At 41.8% G+C, this 20239-nt stretch overlaps 1 protein-coding gene across 1 annotated transcript in view; it reads left to right on the top strand.

Annotated features, from left to right (window-relative positions):
• The window catches only part of rnf145a (ring finger protein 145a), a 139327-nt gene that overhangs the window by 53249 nt on the left and 65839 nt on the right, over positions 1–20239 (top strand). The window contains exon 3 of the mRNA XM_060837043.1: positions 16963–17054. Coding sequence (XP_060693026.1) covers positions 16963–17054 — 92 coding nt within the window. The remainder of the gene's footprint in view (positions 1–16962; positions 17055–20239) is intronic.

The raw sequence follows: 20239 nt of genomic DNA, 5'->3' as shown, positions 1-20239 counted from the left end.
CAAGTCCTCCAGTCCAGGCAGCATCCTGGTAAACCTTCTTTGCACCCTCTTCAAAGCCTCTATATCTCTATATTTGGGGCGGCACGGTGGCACAGTGGTTAGCACTGCTGCCTCACAGCGCTGGAGACCCGGGTTCAATTCCCGACTCGGGCGACTGACTGTGTGGAGTTTGCACGTTCTCCCCGTGTCAGCGTGGGTTTCCTCCGGGTGCTCCGGTTTCCTCCCACAGTCCAAAGATGTGCGGGTCAGGTGAATTGACCATGCTAAATTGCCCGTAGTGTTAGTTAAGGGGTAAATGTAGGGGTATGGGTGGGTTTCGCTTCGGCGGGTCGGTGTGGACTTGTTGGGCCGAAGGGCCTGTTTCCACACTGTAAGTCTAATAAAAAAATCTTTCCTGTAGTAGGGCGAACAGACCCGGACACAATATTCCAAGTGTGGTCTCACCAGGAACTTTTAGAACTGTAGCAAAATCATGTGGCTCTTGAATTTGATCCCCCTGTTAATGAAAGCCAAAACACCATATGCTTTCTTAACAACCCTATCTACTTACGTGGAAACTTGGAGGGATCTATATACTTGTGCACCCACATCCCTTTGTTCCTCCACACTGCCAAGAATCCAGTCTTTAATCCGATATTCAGCATTCGAGTTCTACCTTCCAAAATGCATCACTTTGCATTTGTCCAGGTTGACCTCCATCTGCCATTTCTCAGCCCAGCTCTGCATATGTTGCGCTGCAGCCTGTAATAGCCCTCGATACTGTCGACAGCACCTCCAACCTTCGTGTCATCTGCAAATTTACTAACTCACCCCTCAACCTCTTCATCCAAGTCATTTATAAAACAATGAAGAGCAGAGGCCCAAGAGCAAAGCGCTGCGGGACCCCACTCAACACTGACCTCCAGGCAGAATACTTTCCATCTACAACCACTGCCTGCCTTCTGTCAGCCAACCAATTCTGAATCCAGATAGCCAAATCTCCCTGTATCCCATACTTCCTGACTTTACAAATGAGCCTACCTTATTAAATGCCTTGCTGAAGACTATATACACCAAATCCACTGCTCAACCTTCGTTGACCTGTCTTGTCACACCCTCAAAGAACATAGTAATATTTGTGAGGCATGACCTGCCCCTCTCAAAGCATGCTGACTGCTTTTAATCATGCGATGCTTTGCCAAATAGTCATAAATCCTATCCCTCAGAATTCTTTCCAAAACTTTGCTGACCACAGACATAAGATTGACTGGTCTGTGATTGCCAGGGATTTCCTTATTACCCTTCTCGAAATATAGCCAGACCCAAGAGTGAACCTGTACTTGATGAAGGCTGGTCTGAGAGTGGGGCTGTGGCTGATATCGCCAGGCTCAAGAGTTGATTTGTAGGTGAGACAGCAAGGTCCGAGAGCAATAGGGGAGAAATACAGTCAGGCCTAGGCGTGGTTCTGCTGGAGCCTGACTTGTGCAATGGAAGATAAATCCCCAGCCCCTTCAGGCTGAAGCCACAAAAGCAAAGTGACATGTTAGGAGTGGCGTGACAAGACCGAAAATAAATGCCGCGCTAGTGAGCTTTGATGTCTTATGTTTGTGCTTTTAAGTTCAAGAAGTATCTCAAACTCCACTAAATAATGCCCTAAATAATGCTTCGACTTAACGTATTAGAGCATTAAGTAAATCACCATACATATAAAATCGAGATAGGGTAATGTGAGAATGCCAGAAAGCTGCTTGTGTTTAGATGCTGCATGCATAAGAAGTAGCTCTGCGTATAGCCTTGTATTCCTTCCACAAGGCTGAAATCTGCATGGATAGTTTGTTTACCAATATTCTTGCTTGTGGGTGTGCAGGCAACAGGTCATTGAGTCATACAGCATGGAAACAGACACTTTGGCCCAACTTGTCCATGTACCTGTCGAAATGTCTTTCAAATGTTGTTGTTGTAATTGTCTCTACCACTTCCTCTCTCAGCTTGATCCACATATGCACTTGTTTGAAAAAGTTGCTACTCAAATCTTTAAATCTTTCCCCTCTCAGCTTAAACCTATGTCCTTAGTTTTGTATTCATCTGCCCCTTCAAAATTGGCCTTACCCTAATTTATAAGTTTACATGTGGACCAGTCTTATCACTTTCCACAACAATTTTAAAACTTAAAGGATTATGGTCCCAAAGTGCTCCCCACTAATACCTCAGTCACTTGCTGTGCCTTATTTTCCAAGTAGAGTTTGCCCGTTCTCTAGTAGTGCCTTAGACATATTGATTGAGAGTTTTCTTGAACACACTTAACACATTCCTCTCCATCCAAGGCCTTAACCCTATGACAGTCCCAGTCTATGTTTCGAATCCCCTCCTATTAGAATCCTATTATTCTTAAAGATATCTGAGATCTAAGGAACAGTTGCAAGTGATGAATAAATATGTCCCTCAGAGACAGGAAAGAAGCGGTAAGACGTTGGAGCTTCTCGTCAAAAGGAAAAAGGTAGCTTACATAAAGTGGGGGAAGCTAGGGTCAAGCTCAGCTCAACAGGATTACAGGCAGGCGAGGAAGAAGCTTAAAAATGGTCTGAGGAGAGCCAGGAGGGGGCACGAGAAAGGCTTGGCAGAATGGATTAGGGAGAACACAAAGGCATTTTACACTTATGTGAGGAATAAGAGAATGGTCAAAGAAAGAGTAGGGCTGATCAGGGATAGCATAGGGAATTTAAGCATAGAGTCTGGGGAGGTAGGGGAAGCCCTAAATGAGTTTTTTGCTTCTGTCTTTGCAAAAGAAACGAATTTGTCGTGAATGAAACCTTTGGAGAGCAGGTGTGCATGCTGAAATGGATAGAGATAGAGAAGCTGATGTGCTGAAAATTTTGTCAAACATTAAGATTGACAAGTCGCCAGGCCCGGACGAGATTTGTCCTCGGATGCTTTGGGAAACGAGAAATGCAATTGCTTCGCCACTTGCGAGGATCTTTTCATCCTCGCTCTCCACTGGAGTCGTACCTGAGGACTGGAGAGAGGCAAATGTAATTCCTCTTTTCAAGAAAGAAAATAGGGAAATCCCCGGCAATTACAGACCAGTAAATCTCACGTCTGTCGTCTGCAAGGTGTTAGAAAGGATTCTGAGGGATAAGATTTATGACCATCTGGAAGAGCATGGCTTGATTAAATGCAGTCAACACGGCTTTGTGAGGGGCAAGTCATGCCTCACAAACCTTATCAAGTTCTTTGAGGATGTGACTAGAAAAGTTGATGATGGTTGAGCTGTGGATGTGGTGTATATGGACTTCAGCAAAGCATTTGATAAGGTTCCCCATGGTAGGCTCATTCAGAAGGTCAGGACGAATGGGATTCAGGGGAACATAGCTGTCTGGATACAGAATTGGCTGGCCAACAGAAGACAGCGAGTGGTAGTAGAAGGAAAATATTCTGCCTGGAAGTCTGTGGTGAGTGGTGTTCCACAGGGCTCTGTCCTTGGGCCTCTATTGTTTGTAATTTTTATTAATGACTTGGATGAGGGGATTGGAGGATGGGTCAGCAAGTTTGCAGACGATACGAAGGTTGGAGGTATCGTTGGCAGTATAGAGGGCTGTTGTAGGCTGCAGCGGGACATTGACAGGATGCAGAGATGGGCTGAGAGGTGGCAGATGGGGTTCAACCTGGATAAATGCGAGCTGATGCATTTTGGAAGGTTGAATTTGAAAGCTGAGTACAGGATTAAGGATAGAATTCTTGGCACTGTGGAGGAACAGCAGGATCTTGGGGTGCAGGTACATAGATCCCTTAAAGTGGCCACCCAAGTGGACAGGGTTATTAAGAAAGCATATGGTGTTTTGGCTTTCATTAACAGGGGTATTGAGTTTAAGAGTTGTGAGATCTTGTTGCAGCTCTATAAAACTTTTGTTAGACTGCACTTAGAATACTGCGACCAGTTCTGGTCGCCCTATTATGAGAAAGATATGGATGCTTTGGAGTGGGTTCAGAGGAGGTTTACCAGGATGCTGCCTGGACTGGAGGGCTTATCTTATGAGGAGAGGTTGACTGAGTTCGGACTTTTTTCATTGGAGAAAAGGAGGAGAAGAGGGGACCTAATTGAGGTGTACAAGATAATGAGAGGCATAGATAGTCTCTGGCTATCGACTCTATTTCCCAGGGCAGAAATGACTAACATGAGGGGTCATAGTTTTAAGCTGGTTGGAGGAAAGTATAGAGGGGATGTCAGAGGCGGGTTCTTTACACAGAGAGTTGTGAGAGCATGGAATGCGTTGCCAGCAGCAGTTGTGGAGGCAGGGTCATTGGGGACATTTAAGAGACTCCTGGACATGCATATGGTCACAGAAATTTGAGGGTGCATACATGAGGATCAGTGGTCGGTACAACATGGTGGGCTGAAGGGCCTGTTCTGTGCTGTACTGTTCTATGTTCTATCTCCTTACATATTTGTTTCCCCCTGACTATCGAGTAGCCTCTAGTACAATCCTAATAACATGATCAACCCTTTGGTTGTTTCTCAGTTCCACCCATATAGCTTCACTCGATGATCCCTCAGGAATATCGTCTTTAAGCACTACTGTGATGTTTTCCCATATCAAAAACACCACCCCGCCCCCCCCTTCCTATAACATCTCTCTGAGCTGCTAGTTCTTTCCCTCCCTGAGCCATGTTTCTGTAATAGCTATGATATCGCAGTCCCATGTCCTCATCCATGCCCATCTAGAGTTCATCTGCCTTACCTGTCAGACCTCTTGCATTGAAATAAATGCAGTTTAATTCATCAGTCTTTCCCTTGTTCTCTGCCATGCCCTTGCCTGGCTATTTAACTTGCTTTCTTTAACTTCTATACCAGCCTCCAGTTTCTTTCTTGTCTCACGACTGTTTAGGGTCTTACCCCACTGCCAGATGAGTTTAACCCCTCCAGAGCAAAACTAGCAAATCTCGCCACCAATATATTGGTTTTCTTCCAGTTCAGTTGCAACCCATCCCTCTTGAAGAAATCACTTCTGCCCCAGAAGAGAATTCAGCAATCCAAGGTTTTAATTCCTGCTACCTGCACCAGTTCTTCAGCCACACATTCTTCTACCCTATCTTTGTATTCCTACTCTTGCTCACACACAATCCAGACATTGCTACCCTTGAGGTCCTGATTTTTAACCTCCCAGACTCCCTACATTCACTTTGCAGGATCTCATGCCTTTTTTTTTCCTGTGTCACTGGTATCACTGTGTATAAACACCTCTGGCTGCTTATGCTTTGAAATGTTCTTGACTGTGACACCAGGGATACAACACACCATCCTAGAATCTCTATCATGGCTGCAGAAATGCCTGTCTCTGCCCGTGACCAGAGAGTTTCCTGTCACAATTGCTTCCTTGGACTTTGCCATACCCTGCCTTCCAGCAGATCCAGTTGTGCTGCCAAAGACCAGGCTGCTGCTGTTTTCGCTGAGAGGCTATTCACATCCCCTCCCCATCCCACCCAACAATATCCAAAATGATAAACTACTTTGAGAGGGAGATAGCCAGTACTACCTGCCTACCTCTTCTGGCAGTCACCCATCTACCAGACTGTGCCTGTGATGTGACCACCTCACTGAAGCTACTACCCATTTCACTCTCTGCCTCCTGTTTGGTCCTCAGTGTTTCCAGCTGCTGCTCCAACCAATCCATGTAGTAAGTAAGGATGATTGCCAATCAAGAAGAGCAAGGCAAGAAATGCAAGATTTCCCTGAGGGTATCTCATCTACTTTTGTGAGGGGGCTGACTTATCTGATGGGCGCATCCAGAATTATTTCGATGTGCATTTGTAATACCAAGGCTATGAGGCTATAAACCAAGTGCTAGAAAATAAATTGGGGTGACTTAAGTGATTGTTTTTGACCTATGCAGACTCGGTAGGTCAAATAACCTTTTGCTGTGCTGTAGATTTCTGATTCTGTAACTGAATCAGTAGCGTTTCAGTGACTCAGCTGTGCAGGAAGCAGGCAAAAGATTGGGAAAACAGTGCTGCTAAGTATTCTCAAGTTAGGCCATTTATGTGATGCAAATTTCAGTTTAGGACAGTATGTTGTTGTCTTTCTGATTGCATCATGGATTCTGCTTAGGGCTAGGGAGTGTCCGGAAACAGTGGAGGTACCATTACACTACTGTCACAATGTACAATGAGATTAGAAGAAAGAAGTGCAGAGTGGCTACATGAGTGGTGTTGATTTGTCCTAATATAAGGTGAGACATTAATTCAATGGGTGGGAGAAGAACTCCAGTTAGGAAAGTTATCTCAACATTTCTTACTGAGCCAGGACCTGGTTCCAGGGAATGATGGGAATATTTGTTGAACGGTAACCAGATCAAATCAGCTCTGGAAAAAGAAGAACAGCATCTTTGATAAAAGTACTTAATTGACGTGGGGCCGATTTTAATTAAATCGGATTGGATTGCAAGATTGGCATCGTGAAAAGGGAGCACTGGGTTACTTTGAGGAGGATATGGTTTGAGTACAGTTAACTCATTACCACAAGTGACAAAATATTCAAGCTTCCTTGGTGACAAAGGAGAGCGCAATGAACCAGCAAAAGATGCATATGGTATGTCAGGTTGGTAATATGAGTGAGAATCCAGCCTGACTCTAGTGAATAGTGGGAATGTCAAATGGGATAAAAAGATGGTGTGAGAAGGGACTGATAACTTATCCAGTGACTCAATTAGCTAAAATTTAGCCAAATTTATTTAAAAGGCTGGTTGTGTTTAGAAGGTGCTAAGTTGTCCAGGTTAGATAGAATACAATAGAGAATGCAAAGGGCAGAAAATATGGAAATTGCAAAGGAACTAGCCATAATCTTTCAATTCTCTTAATATCTGTGTTATGAAAATGTTTTAAAATGATAAACCAGGACAAAATTATGGTATGAAACGTTGCGTACACAGAGTTTCAAAAGGCCTTTGATTCACTGGCATTAAACAGCTTCATCAATAAATCATGGAATAAAAGGGAAAGAGGCTGCATAGACAGCTACACAGTTCACTGACAAGAAACAGAAGAGTTACGAACAGATTTTTGTTTGGACTGAAGGAAAACATGTGCCAGTGTTCCCCAGGGGTCAGGACTAGGATAATTGCTTTTCTTTAATGTATGTTGATGACTTGGACCTGAATGTTTAGGGAAACATTTTAAAATTTGCAGACCTAAAACTAGGAAGCATTGCAAACTCCATGAAAAAGACTATGATAGACTTCAGAAGAACAAACCATGCTGGTCATTTGGGTAGGTAAGTTACAAGTGAAATTTGGTGTAGAGAGTTGCGGCACAGTGGCACTGGTTAGCATGTCTACCTCACGGCGCCAGGGACCCAAGTTCAACCGCAGCCTTGGGTAACTGTCCAGATGCTCTTTGAATGACTGTGTGGGTTTCTGCAGGGTGCTGTGGTTTCCTCCCACAGTCCAAAGATTGCCATTTTGCAATCCAATCCGATTTAACCATGTTAAGTTGCTCTGAAGTATCCGTGGGTATGCAGGATAAGTGGATTAGCCACAGTAAATGTGGGATTATGGGGTAGAGTGTAGGCTGGGTGGGATGCTTTTCAGAGAGCCAGTGCAGGCTCGATGGGCCAAATGGCCCCTCTTTGCACTGTAGGGATTCTAATTGTGAAATAATTCATGTTGGCTGGAAGAATGGTGAAAAATAACTTAAAGTGAAAGATACAGTTCTAAAGTAAGTGCAGGAACAGTGACAGCTGAAGGTCTCTGCAGAAAATGTTGAAGGAAGCAGATTGATTAAGAAAGTATTGAAAAAAGCATTGAGAGTGCTGGGCTTTATAAGTATTGGGCTTGAGTGTAAAAGGAAGCCATCTTTGAGAAATCACCAATAAGTCTAAATTCAGCAAATTCTGTAGTATTATGCCCAGATCTGGATCCTGCATCTCAGGATGTATGTAAAGACATAGATAAGTTGCATAAAATATTTGGGAAATAATTTAAGGGATGAAGTTTTAAGAAAATAAAGATTTAGTTGCATGCTTCCTGAAGCCAAGACTGAAAGGAGGCTGGATAAAACTTTCGGGAATTCACGCAAATATGGACAGAACACAAACTAACTATTGCACTTGACGGCAGAGTTGAAAACCTGAGGTGAGATAGAAGGTGCATACTAATAGACCTGGAGTTAGAATCATAGAATCCCTACAGTGTGGAAGCCCTTCGGCCAGTCAAGTTCCCACCAACCCTCTGAAAAGGATCCCACCCAGACCCACCCCCTACCCTATAACTCTGCAATTCCCATGGCTATTCCACCTAGCCTGTACATCCCTGACCACTATGGGCAATTTAGTATGGGCATAGTACCTAACCAGGCAGAAATGGGTACTGCAGATGCTGGAGATTAGAGTAAAGATTAGAGTCTTGATTTTCCTGCTCCTCAGATGCTGCTTGACTGCTGTGCTTTTCCAGCACCACTCTAAACTTGACTGTACCTAACCAGCTGTTGGGTATGGGGCAAAATCAGAGCACTTGGAGGAAACCCAAGTCGGTACAGGGAGAATGGGAAAACTCCACACAGACAGTTGCCCAAGAGTGAAATTGAACTCCGATCGCAGGTGCTGTGAGGCAGCAGCACTAACCACTGAGACACTGTGCTGCCTCAAACTAAAGTGGAGAATGTGGCCTTGAGGCAAAGAATAACTTTGTGGTGCACTGTGTTTGTGAACTGAAACAATTCTTTCTGTGTGGTAAAGGGAGATTAAATGTGGCTTTCAAAAGAGATTTGGACAAGCACCTGAAGTTAAATAGTTTTTAGTTTCTCATGAGACATTGCAAGTTGCTGAATTACTCTTAAAGAAATGATGTGAACTTTTGGCCAAATAACTACCTATGCATGTAACCATTCTGAGTCACATGCTGTGCTGGGAAGATTGTATGTTAAGTGGCTGTCCTAACTTTACAGTTTTCCGGAAAACATGCTTAGTATACAGAGCATAAGGATCTCTATTAGATTTGTATTTTGTGGACCTGATCATACAAAAGGAGTGCAATTATGAAGGAGTTAGCATAATTGTGGGTTTGTTCGCCAAGGTAGGAGGTTGATTTGCAGACTTCCCAGCTCGGCAAATATACCCACAACCACGAGAACTGGCATCTGAACTGCAAATCTTTAGGCAAACCTTGTCAGACTTGCTTGTCAGTCAGTACAATTTTGTGATTCTGTTTTAGAAAGCCACTTTGAATCTGTGGCACAGGCTTCTACCTGTGTCCCCAACCATGTGAACGGAGTTCTTCAATCCATTCACAACATACAACAAAAAAATTAATATGCAGTGTAGTTCTAGATTTCGTCTTTCAGTTACACAGTTGAAAATAGTGATTTTTGAGGAGAGATTGAGCAGTTTAAATCTACACTGGAGTTTAGAAGGATGGGGGAAATCTCCTTGAGCTCATAAGATGCTAAATGGGATTGACAAAGTCGATGTAGAGCAAATGTTTCCCCTTGTGGGGCAATCTAGAATGAGAGCCCATGTTTTAAGCTAAGGGCTGGCAGATTCAAACTGGAAATGTGGAGGATTTACTTCTCTCTAAGAATGGTGAATTTGTGGAATTCACTCTCCCAGAGTGCAGTAGATACCAGGACACTGAATAAATGTGAGGAGGAGAGAGATTTCTAATTCATACTGGGTAAAAAGATTATTGGGAGCAGATGGGAAAGTGGCAGATATGAGATCAGCTGTGAACCATATTAAATGGTGGAGCAGTCTCTTGTGCTAAATTACTGATTCCTGGCCCTTGTTCTTAAAACAGAGTCAAAGAGATGTACAGCATGGAAACACACCCTTCCGGGAAGAGAAAGTGAGGACTGCAGATGCTGGAGATCAGAGCTGAAAAATGTGTTGTTGGAAAAGCGCAGCAGGTCAGGCAGCATCAAAGGAGCAGAAGAATCAATGTTTCAGGAATGAAGAAAGGCTTATGCCCAAACGTCAGTTCTCCTGTTCCTTTGAAGCTGCCTGACCTGCTGCGCTTTCTCAGCAACACATTTTTCAACACACCCTTCAGTCCAACTCGCCCATGCCAACCAGATATCCTAACCAATTCTAGTCCCATATTTTTCCCCTCTCACCTTAAACCTATACCTTCTAGTTCTGGACACCCCCACTCCAGGGAAAAGGTCTTGTCTACTTACCCTATCCATGCCCCTCATGATTTTATAAACCTCTATAAGGTCAACCCTCAGTCTCCAGAAAAAAGGCCCTAGCCTATTCAGTCTCTCCCTATAGCTCAAATCCTCCAAACCTGGTAACATCCTTGTAAATCTTTTCTGAACCCTTTCAAGTTCCACAGCATCCTCCCAATTGGAGGGAGACCAGAATTGCACATAATTTCCAAAAGTGGCCTAGCCAATGTCCTGTACAGCCACAACATGACCTCCCAACTCAGTGCTCTGACCAATACAGGAAAGCATACCAAGTGCGTCTTCACTATCCTATCTACCTGGGACTGTACTTTCAAGGCATTATGAACCTGCATTCCAAGGTCTCTTTGTTAAGCAACACTCCCCAGACCTTACCATTAAGTGTATAAGTCCTGTGCTGATTTGCCTTTCCAAAATGCAGCAACTCCTATTTGTCTATATTAAACTAAATTAATCTGTCTGCCACTCTTCAGCCTATTGGCTCACCTGATCAAGATCCCGTTGTACTCTGAGGTAGCCGCCTTCGCTGTCCACTCCACCTTCAATTTTAGTGTTATCTGTAAACTTACTAACTATACCTCCTGTGTCCACATCCAAATCATTTATATAAATGATGAAAAGCAGCGGATCCAATTGATTCTTGACGTATATCACTGGTCACATGCCTCCAGTCAGAAAAGCAACCATCCACCACTACCCTCTGTCTTCTATCTTTGAGCCAGTTCTTTATCCAAATGGCTAGTCTTCCATGTATTCCATGAGATCTAACCTTGCTAACCAGTCTACCATGTGGAAACTTGTCGAATGCCTTAGTGAAGTCCTTATAGATCACATGCACCCCTCTGCCTTCATCAATTCTCTTTGTTACCTCTGCAAAAAACTCAATCAAGTTTGTGAGTCATGATGTCTCACGCACAAAGCCATGTTGACTATCCCTCATCAGTCCTTGCCTTTCCAAATACATGTAAATCCTGTCCCTCAGGATTCTCTCCAACAACTTGCCCATCACTGACATCAGATTCACCAGTCTGTAGCTCCCTGGCAATTCCTTACCATGTTTTTGAAATAGTGGCATCATGTTAGCCAACCTCCAGTCTTGTGGCAACTCATCTGTGACTATCAATGATACAAATATCTCAGCAAGGAGTCCAGCAATCATGTCTCTAGCTTTCCACACATTTACCTGATCGTGTCCAGGGAATTTACCCACTTTTATGCATTTCAAGACACCCAGCACCACCACCACTGTTAAAAATCACACAACACCAGGTTATCGTCCTAACAGGTTTAATTGGAAGCACGAGCTTTTGGAGTGCTGCTGCTTCATCAGATTATTGTTGAATTCCAAATAAACCCTGTTCAACTGTAACCTGGTATTGTGTGATTTTTAACTTTACATCACAGTCCAATACTGGCACCTCCAAATTAGCTACTCCTCTGTAATATGGACATGTTTCAAGATGTCACCATCTATTTCCCCACATCGTATTATCTTCCATGACCACCTCCGCAGTAAATACTGATGCATATGTTCTACGTTCTTAAATATTTTTGTTCCACTTAATGTGAATCCTGTTGCTTGTGCTGAGCAACAATTCTGCCAAGATACTCAAGTATACTTGATAAAAATAAGTGAGAAAATTATTACCAAAAAATTATAAATGTGCTGAGAAAATACTAGCTCTTTCAGAATCAGTGAACTCAAAAAAAGGGCTTTGGAGCAGGTTGAGGTAATTCAGTCCTTTGAGCCTGCTCCACTATTCACTTCTCATTATTCTAAACTGCAATCGATGTAGGGTGATCTTATTCAACCTTCCTTCCTAAGATGAGTCTTTAATCACAGGAATGATGAACTGCCCATACTACAATTACGTTCTTTTTTCAAATAACGTGACCAAAGCTGCACACAATATTCACTAAATGCGTTCTCATCAACGACCTGAACAGCTGCATTAAAATTGGCCGACTTTTTTCATGTTCTGTTCCATTATAAAAAATGCTAACCTAACATTTGCCGCCTTAACTACATTTGTACGTGCATGCTAATTTTGAGATTCATTTATCGGTGCACCCTGAACCCTCTAAATGATGAACTAAAAAGACATCATTTCAGAAATTAAAACTGCAAAGGGACGTCAGTGACAGAAAAGCAGAGAAGTGGTACATCAAAACCTGCATGCATTAATAAATGGAGGAAAATTATGGTGGTCATAATTGGGGAAAGATGTTTGCAAACACCAGTCAGAATAGGTAAGCAAAAGGAGGGAAAATTACAAAAGAAATGCTGATATTAATCAATGAGGAGAAATGTTAACCAAAAGCCAAAAATAGTTTTTAAGTGGCCAAGTCCAAAGTACCAAATGGTTAGTTAAGTGCCTTCCTGAAATAATACTACCCTCTTCGGGTGTACATCCAGTGTTGTCTTGCTTAATTATTATTCATTGTTTTGTGTTTTTTGAATGAGCATGGTTGTGTGTGTTTTTCTGCAGAATCCAATCCAGATTTCCTCTGCAATTGTGTGCTTGAGATGTGTTGACTGCTAGTTGTCTGTACTGGCTACAGGGATATTTAATCAGTGTTGAGCATTGGAAATCTGGATGACAGTGATTATTGTGGTAGGCATGGGGAAATTGACAGGAAAAAGCATGATGTCTCCAGGTGCATTTATCTTACTTTTGATTAATTTTCAGCTAACCAGTTAGCAGCTTTGGGATTGTCCAGTCAGTGTTTTGCTCTGGAGTTCCAAATCTGATTTGGTGGACTCCATAAATGCCTGATTGAGGACCTCTGCAGTAAAGCCTCTAACTTCCCATCTGCTTTTGCATGGTTGACCTGAAAAGATGCTTTTGTTGCTGTTGGATTATCAGACTGAAAATATCGTTGCCTGGTTACCACTGGAAAAAGCAGCTTGAGGATCTTCTTAACACAGAATCTGTCTTCAGTGTGAATGTCCTTGATTCCATCTCACAGTGTACTTCTTGTCACTTTGTCCATAATACCCCTACCCAGAGTGAGGTAAAAAAGTAATTCATTAGCTCAAGAACAACATGGCATCTTGAGTAGTTGGAATTCCTGCCAAACCACTAATTTATAACACGGGTTGTGTAATTACATGTCCCTAATTTGCCTTAATGGGAAGCAGGAGCGTATGCCAGGAGATTCATGTTTTAATTGTGGCCATTTGAAAGGGCTGACTGTGGTAACTGTTTGATCTCATATTTTCCAAGGAGAGTCCAAGTTGTGGGGTGGTTTCGGCTAATTTTTATTGCGATTTAAAGCTTCATTCTCCAGAGTAATACGGCACACAAAAAGCTTCAGAATGTCTTTTAATTTTTCTGCTTGAAGCTGAGAGTGCACATGTCCCCTCTTTGTTTACTATTGGTCAGCAACGCCAAGTTATCCGTTTGTAATTGGCTGTCTGGTACAGCATCTGATACAGTTCACGCTAGCCTCAGCAATTTCCATGCATTTAACAACAAAGAGATGGATAGCTTTGTGGTCCACCCCTGGTCCTTCATGATGTTTTTCCATACTTCCTTATCATCTTGAGGCTTTTCACAATGGATACTGTATTCAGGTAGAATTTTGCCAGCTGCACAACATTAATAGGATACTTGCCTATCACTTCAGGACATTTTAAATTCCTCATTACAGGAGAAACAAAAGTTAAGTGGTTAAACCTAATGTTAGAATTCTTTAACTAACAAGTTGTGTCTTAATGTGTTCATTTAATGCACATTGCAATGTCTGTTAATCTCTGTAAATCATTTCTCCCTGTATGATATGGGGGATGACTTTATTGGCTGAAACTGGTTTGAATCTTTTCCTCTGATGTTTCTAGTGATTTTTTTTGTATAAAGGTGGATCTATAACTACTGCAGAATCTATATCTATGATTAAATGAAGGATATTAACTAAAACCTACTCTTAGTATTGTAACAGATTGGTTAAGTAATTCAAAGAAACAACTAATCAGTGTGAAATGTTCTTAGCTATGTCTTTTGTGTAAGCAATTGCAGCTACATATTCGATCTCATCTAGTAATCTTGAATCTACAGAGCTGTGATTGTTCTACTTGTGAAGACTACATTAAGTAAATATTTTCCCAAGTGCTGTAACTATTGTCACCCATGGGCTGCTCAATCATGGGCAGCCCTAAGAGTAACAATGGAGATGGGGAAATTATTGCAAGAATAATTGCAGAAGTTTCACTCGTTAGGACCCTCATGAATCATTGTCTCTGTATGGCTGAACAGTTCCTTCCAGAGTCACAATGCAGATTTCACCCTCTGACTAGCACAATGGATATGATGTTTATGATATAACTAGAGGAGAACTGCAGAATACACATCCAACTCTTATTTATAGCCTTGACTTCACAAAAGCCTTAGGCATTGTCTGGTTTTGTGGAATGTCATCCTCTGTTTTGGCTGCCCAAAAGTTTGTCTCTGTCTTCTGCCTGTTCCGTGATAAGATGCAAGTGTGAACCGAAGCAATGGATTCACCACTGACCCAATTCTTGTTTAGAACCAGATCAAGCAAGATTATGTCATATCGCTAATGCTGTTCTTGGTCTTGAGATGCACTGCAGTACTGCCCCCATCATTATCCATTGGAAGGTCTTGGATAAAGTGGACCACTTAACAAATCTTGGGATATTACAGACAGCAAGGGCAGCAATTGAGGCTCCGTACAGTTTTCGGATGCTAGTGCAGCCTATGGTTGCCTGAGGGAGAGTATTTTTGAATACCAGAATATAAAATCCAGCACCATGCTCATGGTCATACGCATGACTCAGACATATGAACTGTAAGCAACAGGCATCTCAAAACCCTGGAGTGGTGCCACTTGCACTGCTTGCACAAGATTTTGCAAATTGACTGGCAGGATAGAGGCACCAACATGCGTGCTCTTGCCCAGCCAGAATCAAAACATTAACCATGCTTGATCAGCACCATTTCATCGCTGCATAGTCTGACATGAGACTCCCAAAAAGAGCATTCTGCTGGAAGCTTTCACTGGGTAAGCAAGCCAATTGATGTCATTGGTAGCGCTTCAAAGACACCTTCAAACCTTCCTTGAAAATGTGCATCATAACTCTGGTCACTCGGGAAGCCCTGGCCCAGTTGTGACCGAAGCTATGGATTGTCTATGGAACTTTTCGCTCATCAAATAACTCCTTTTTAGTGTAGAAGCAAGTCATCCTTTATGTGAGGCTGCCTAGGAAAGAACAAAGATTGATCTATTTACTGTTAATAGGCTTGTTTGAAGTGCTCATGACAGTGTGATCTACTTCTAAAATGCATCTGACGCACTTTTACTTAATTATTTGGTGTTTGTTCATTTGGGGCTTCAGTCACAAACCACCATCTTTATTCTGGAAATGTTTATTCAGCCACTTTGCATTAATGACATGGAAACAAATGATACCTTGCTGAAGCCAAAGTGTGATGGCAAGGGTTTCTGTTTGACATGGATTTATTGTAGCCACTTAAACATGAAACAAATACACTTGTACTTTTAGGGAGCAAGGGCTCACTTAGCAATGTGATCTTTCGTACTTAACTGAATCAGTCAAAAAAACTACTGTAGCAACAAAAGCAAACTAAACTCCGTGTTCTGCAGCAAGTGACTCCGTTCATGATTCCTTAAATGCAGAAATTGGGAATATAGTTGAATGCTCTTCACTTAACCTGAATGACTGTAGCTCCAGCAATGCGTTCATCAATCTAATGGGCACCCATCTAACATTGTAAACACGTTTCCTTCAATGGTACATCATGACTGCAGTATATATTATTTTACCATTGCAGTTATGCATTTTACTAATTTGCATGCCTGCCTTAACAGTACCTCCCATACTCATGAACTCTAATGCCAAGAATGACAAAGGAACAGACACAGCAATCCCACCACCAACTTGCATATCTCTCACGTTTGGACTTGAAAATGTGTCATCCCTTCATTACAACTGGGTCAATACCTCGCAAATTCCTACTTTGTGACAGCCTAAGTTACATAAGCTGTGCTCTTGAATAAGTGCAGACTTACAACTATTGCCTTGTCAAATAGATATGAGGCACAAGCAAAACCACAAGTTATTAGAAAAGCTCAGGAGGTTTGGCAGTGCCTGTGAAGAGAAATTAAAGTTAAAATTTCGGATCCAGTGACCTGGTGTTGAAAAATTGTCATCGGATCCAAATCGTTATCTTTGATTTCTCTTCACACATGCTGTCAGACCTGCTGAGCTTTTCCAGAGACTTCTGTTTTTGTTTCTGATTGACTGACAGCATCTGCAGTTGTTTCGGTTTTCATGTCGATATGGGCCATAACTGCTGGCCTCAACTAAGGTGTTCATAGAGACTCGTAGAATGTTATAACACAGAAGGAGGCCATTTACCCTGGTGTGCCAATGTTGGTCCTCTATCAGCACAAGTCAGGTAGCCTTAAAACCCTCCCCACCCTTGCAAAATCCAAGTACCTTCTATTCATCTACCTTTTGCAAACTCAAAGACACCAAATGAGTGACTCCATCCTCTTAAAAATCAAAATCACTTGGCATTAAATATAGGGCAGTGTTTGCTGATTCCAATGGATAATTGCACATTTGCATTCATTTGGGAACATGCATGCACATGGTCCTAAATATGGTACATGATTTAAATCGACTTTCAAATTGTGAAAAGAAACTAGAATTAACAACACTTCAAATTGTTAATGGCTCTGTTTGTAGTACATGCTGACAAATGGAGAAAACAGAAGGGCAGTTTGATCAAAATGTAAGTAACTTGTTTGTTTGTTTTTACTTTTTAGTGACTTTGTGAGGAGTGAGATAGAGTTTGGCCATGATGGACCTGTGTATGAGGAACCTTTGTCCCTGAACCGTTTCACCACAGCTTTGATAGGTATGATGGACTTTGAAATTCACTAACGATTGAAGTCTTTTTATAAGCTTCATGGTTTAGCAGTGAGATTGGTGATCTTTAATATCTTGCTTTGACAACAAATCACATCTTCAAGACTGTATGCAGTTGGATTTATTTTTATTATTCTCTTCTAATAGTATAGACATATTTTCCAAAGTTAGCTTTTTCAAAATGATTGTTTTCTTCGATTCACCCTGGCAACAGACAATACTGGGAAATAATATCATGAGAGTGTGCTCTTTTTGGTGAGTAATCATTTACTTTGATTCTGTAAAACAGATGAAGCTGGTTAATTGTTGCCTATCTAAGAAGTGATTAAAGGTTATTCTGTTGCTCAAATAAAAAATACTGTAGCAACAACTATGGTGAGTAAAATGTACAAAAACACAACCAAATATCAAGTTGAGCACATTAAAGATGATAGGACAGTTTATGTTATCGTTGCAGCATGTGGGAGTTCCGCGATGCCAGTTTCGTCCACAGCAAACTTGTCTGCAGATGGTGTTTGAAGTTTGAACAGCTCACACATAAAGCAGGACCCTCAGTAACAGGCCTTGCAATGTATCAGGAAGGGGGTGAATTATCTTGATTTCTTTGTACCAGGAGGCAGTCACACCTCTGAGGGTAGTATTATCTTACTGAGTCAATGTGTCTGAGACTGCGAATGAGCCATGTACAGGGACCCAGATTTTTGGAATTTGTCCGGCAGGTTTGAGGTTCTTTCAGCCTGTCTGGGTTCTGCAGGGACGATCTTCTAACTATAGCATCATGGTGCAGGAAGCTACTGATGGTGGGACTAAGAAGGAACGTAGTGATTGTCACGGACATTGTAGCATGGGGTACTGACACACTTCTCTGCAACAAAGGGTAAGGATCCAGCCACCTTCCTGATGCTAGAGCTTGGGATATTTGCTTCCAGTTGAAGAGGAGCTTGGGTTGAGATGTGGGTGCCCAGTATTCATTGCACACGTAGGTACCAATGGCATTGGACAAAGAAGGTTCTGCACAATCACTGAGGAGTTGGGCACAAAAATAAGCAGAATGAAATCTGTTATTACCTGAACCTAGTGCACATTTTCAGAGGGTAAATAAGATTAGAAAGATAAATGTATGGCTCAAAGACTACTGGTGGGAGAAGGAGGTTCCATTTCATGAAACATTGGCACTAATAACGAGAAAAGTGGGATCTGGACCAATGGAATGGTCTCCACTTGAATCGTGCTGGGGCAGTACTTTTGCCATTTATTATAGCTAGGGGAGTGGAGAAGATTTAAAGTGAAATAGTGAGGCAGGGGAAGATGTGATAAATCTAAGAGCAGAGCAGAGTAGAGTAGAGGCAAAAAGGAATTAACAAGTAAAGTGATAGCCAGACAGGAAGGAATCAGGAGTATGAATCTGAGAGTCGACCTGTACGAGTGGTGCACAAGCCCTTTAACAGCTCCACATACGGTGGTGCTAAAGGACGAAATAACATGAGCTTGTCAGAAAGGCATGATGATACTCATGGGAGACTTTAAGTACATATCCAATGGAAAAGACAGATGGCCAGAAGTAATCTCGAGTTTCGGGACAGTTTCTCAGTATCGCAAATTTTGGGGCTGATAGGAAAGCAGGCTATGTTAGATGTAGTATTGTGCAATGAGATAGGATAATTAATTGTCTCATCGTGAAGGTACCTCGAGGCTGCACTGACCATAATATGATCAAATTTTGTTTTTGGTTTGAGGAGGAGAGGAGTAGGTAACAGACTGTTTTGTCAAAGTTGAATAAGGACACTTATGGGGGCATGAGAGGAGAGCTGGCTAAAGTGAATGATGAATTGGATGAAAAAATAGGCTCAGTAAAGATACAATGACAGATATTTCATGGATATTTCACAATACACAATAGACATATTTCAATGAATATGTAAAATTCCAAGGGATGGACCCACCATCGTGGTTAACTTAAAGTTAAAAATGGTATTCAACTTAAATGGCATATAATTGTGCAGAGAGGTGGCAGTTCAGAATATTGAAATTTGAAAAAATGTTTTAAAACTGCCAAGTATCACCAAAAATTAATGGAGAGAGATAAATTAGAGCATGGGAGAAAGCTAACCAGAAAAAAAAAGTAAGTCATTTAGAAAGTCAGGCTGGAGAATTAATAACACAAAATAAGGAGATGGTACATGAATTTAGCAAGTATTTTGCATCAGTCTACATAATAATGTAGATGATGCAAGTCACATATGAGAGTAGCCCTAAAAAATCAGGAAATGGAAGGAGGTTGGAACCATGGGAGTGATGCTGCATAAATCTTTGGAACTGTGGGCCGAGAAGTATCTGGGTCCTGAAGGACTTCATCCTAAGGTCTTCAAAGAGATGGTTAATGAGAGAGTTGATGCATTGGTTTTAATTTTCCAAAATGCCCTAGATTCAGGGATGGTCCCATTAGGTTAGATAATGAATATAACTCCTTCATTCAAAAAAGGAGGGGGAGAAGCAGGAAACTACAGGGCTGCTGACTTGGCACATGTCATAGGTAAAATGTTAGAACCAATTGTTAAAGAAATTATAACAATACTTGGAGAAGCTCAAGATGATCAGATGAACTCAAGGTAGTTTTGTGGAAGGAAATCCAACTTTGATGTAAATCAGGGTGCAAGCAAAAGTTTGCAGCTTTGTGTTCTGCATTTATTTTGACAACATCAGCTTCAACACAACACCAAGAGAGGAGGTAGCAAAGAATATATTGAGGCCCAGACTCAGGAGTGCAGCACTTCAGCCTCAGCACAACTGTAAAAGAGGACACCTGGTTCAGTAGTTGCAGATCCAGGAGAACACACAACTGGAGGGAGAAAAATGAATGATGTCACAAGGAAGTGATAGGTTGATTGGTTCGTATTAAGAAAATGTGTATTTTTGATGAATGGGATTAACTAGAAAATAACAGGAAAAGTGAAAGTTAGGGCAAGAGAATCAAATCACGTAAGTATGCAAAGTAGGGGAAGTGAAGTGGAATAAAGTTAACGTAAAAGAAGTGGGTTTAATTTTAAGACATGCAGTAAAGATCAGTTGAATATAATGTGTGGCTTGCAATATGTGGGATGTAAAAACACAACAAATAAGAACAGGGGTTGGCTATTCAGCTTTCAGTCTGCTCTGCCATGTAATGCAATGATG

Source organism: Hemiscyllium ocellatum, chromosome 16 (genome assembly GCF_020745735.1).
Source record: "Hemiscyllium ocellatum isolate sHemOce1 chromosome 16, sHemOce1.pat.X.cur, whole genome shotgun sequence".
In the NCBI taxonomy this organism is placed as follows: domain Eukaryota; kingdom Metazoa; phylum Chordata; class Chondrichthyes; order Orectolobiformes; family Hemiscylliidae; genus Hemiscyllium; species Hemiscyllium ocellatum.
The sequence above is the reverse complement of the archived record's forward strand: the minus strand, read 5'-3'. Positions and strand labels throughout refer to the sequence as shown.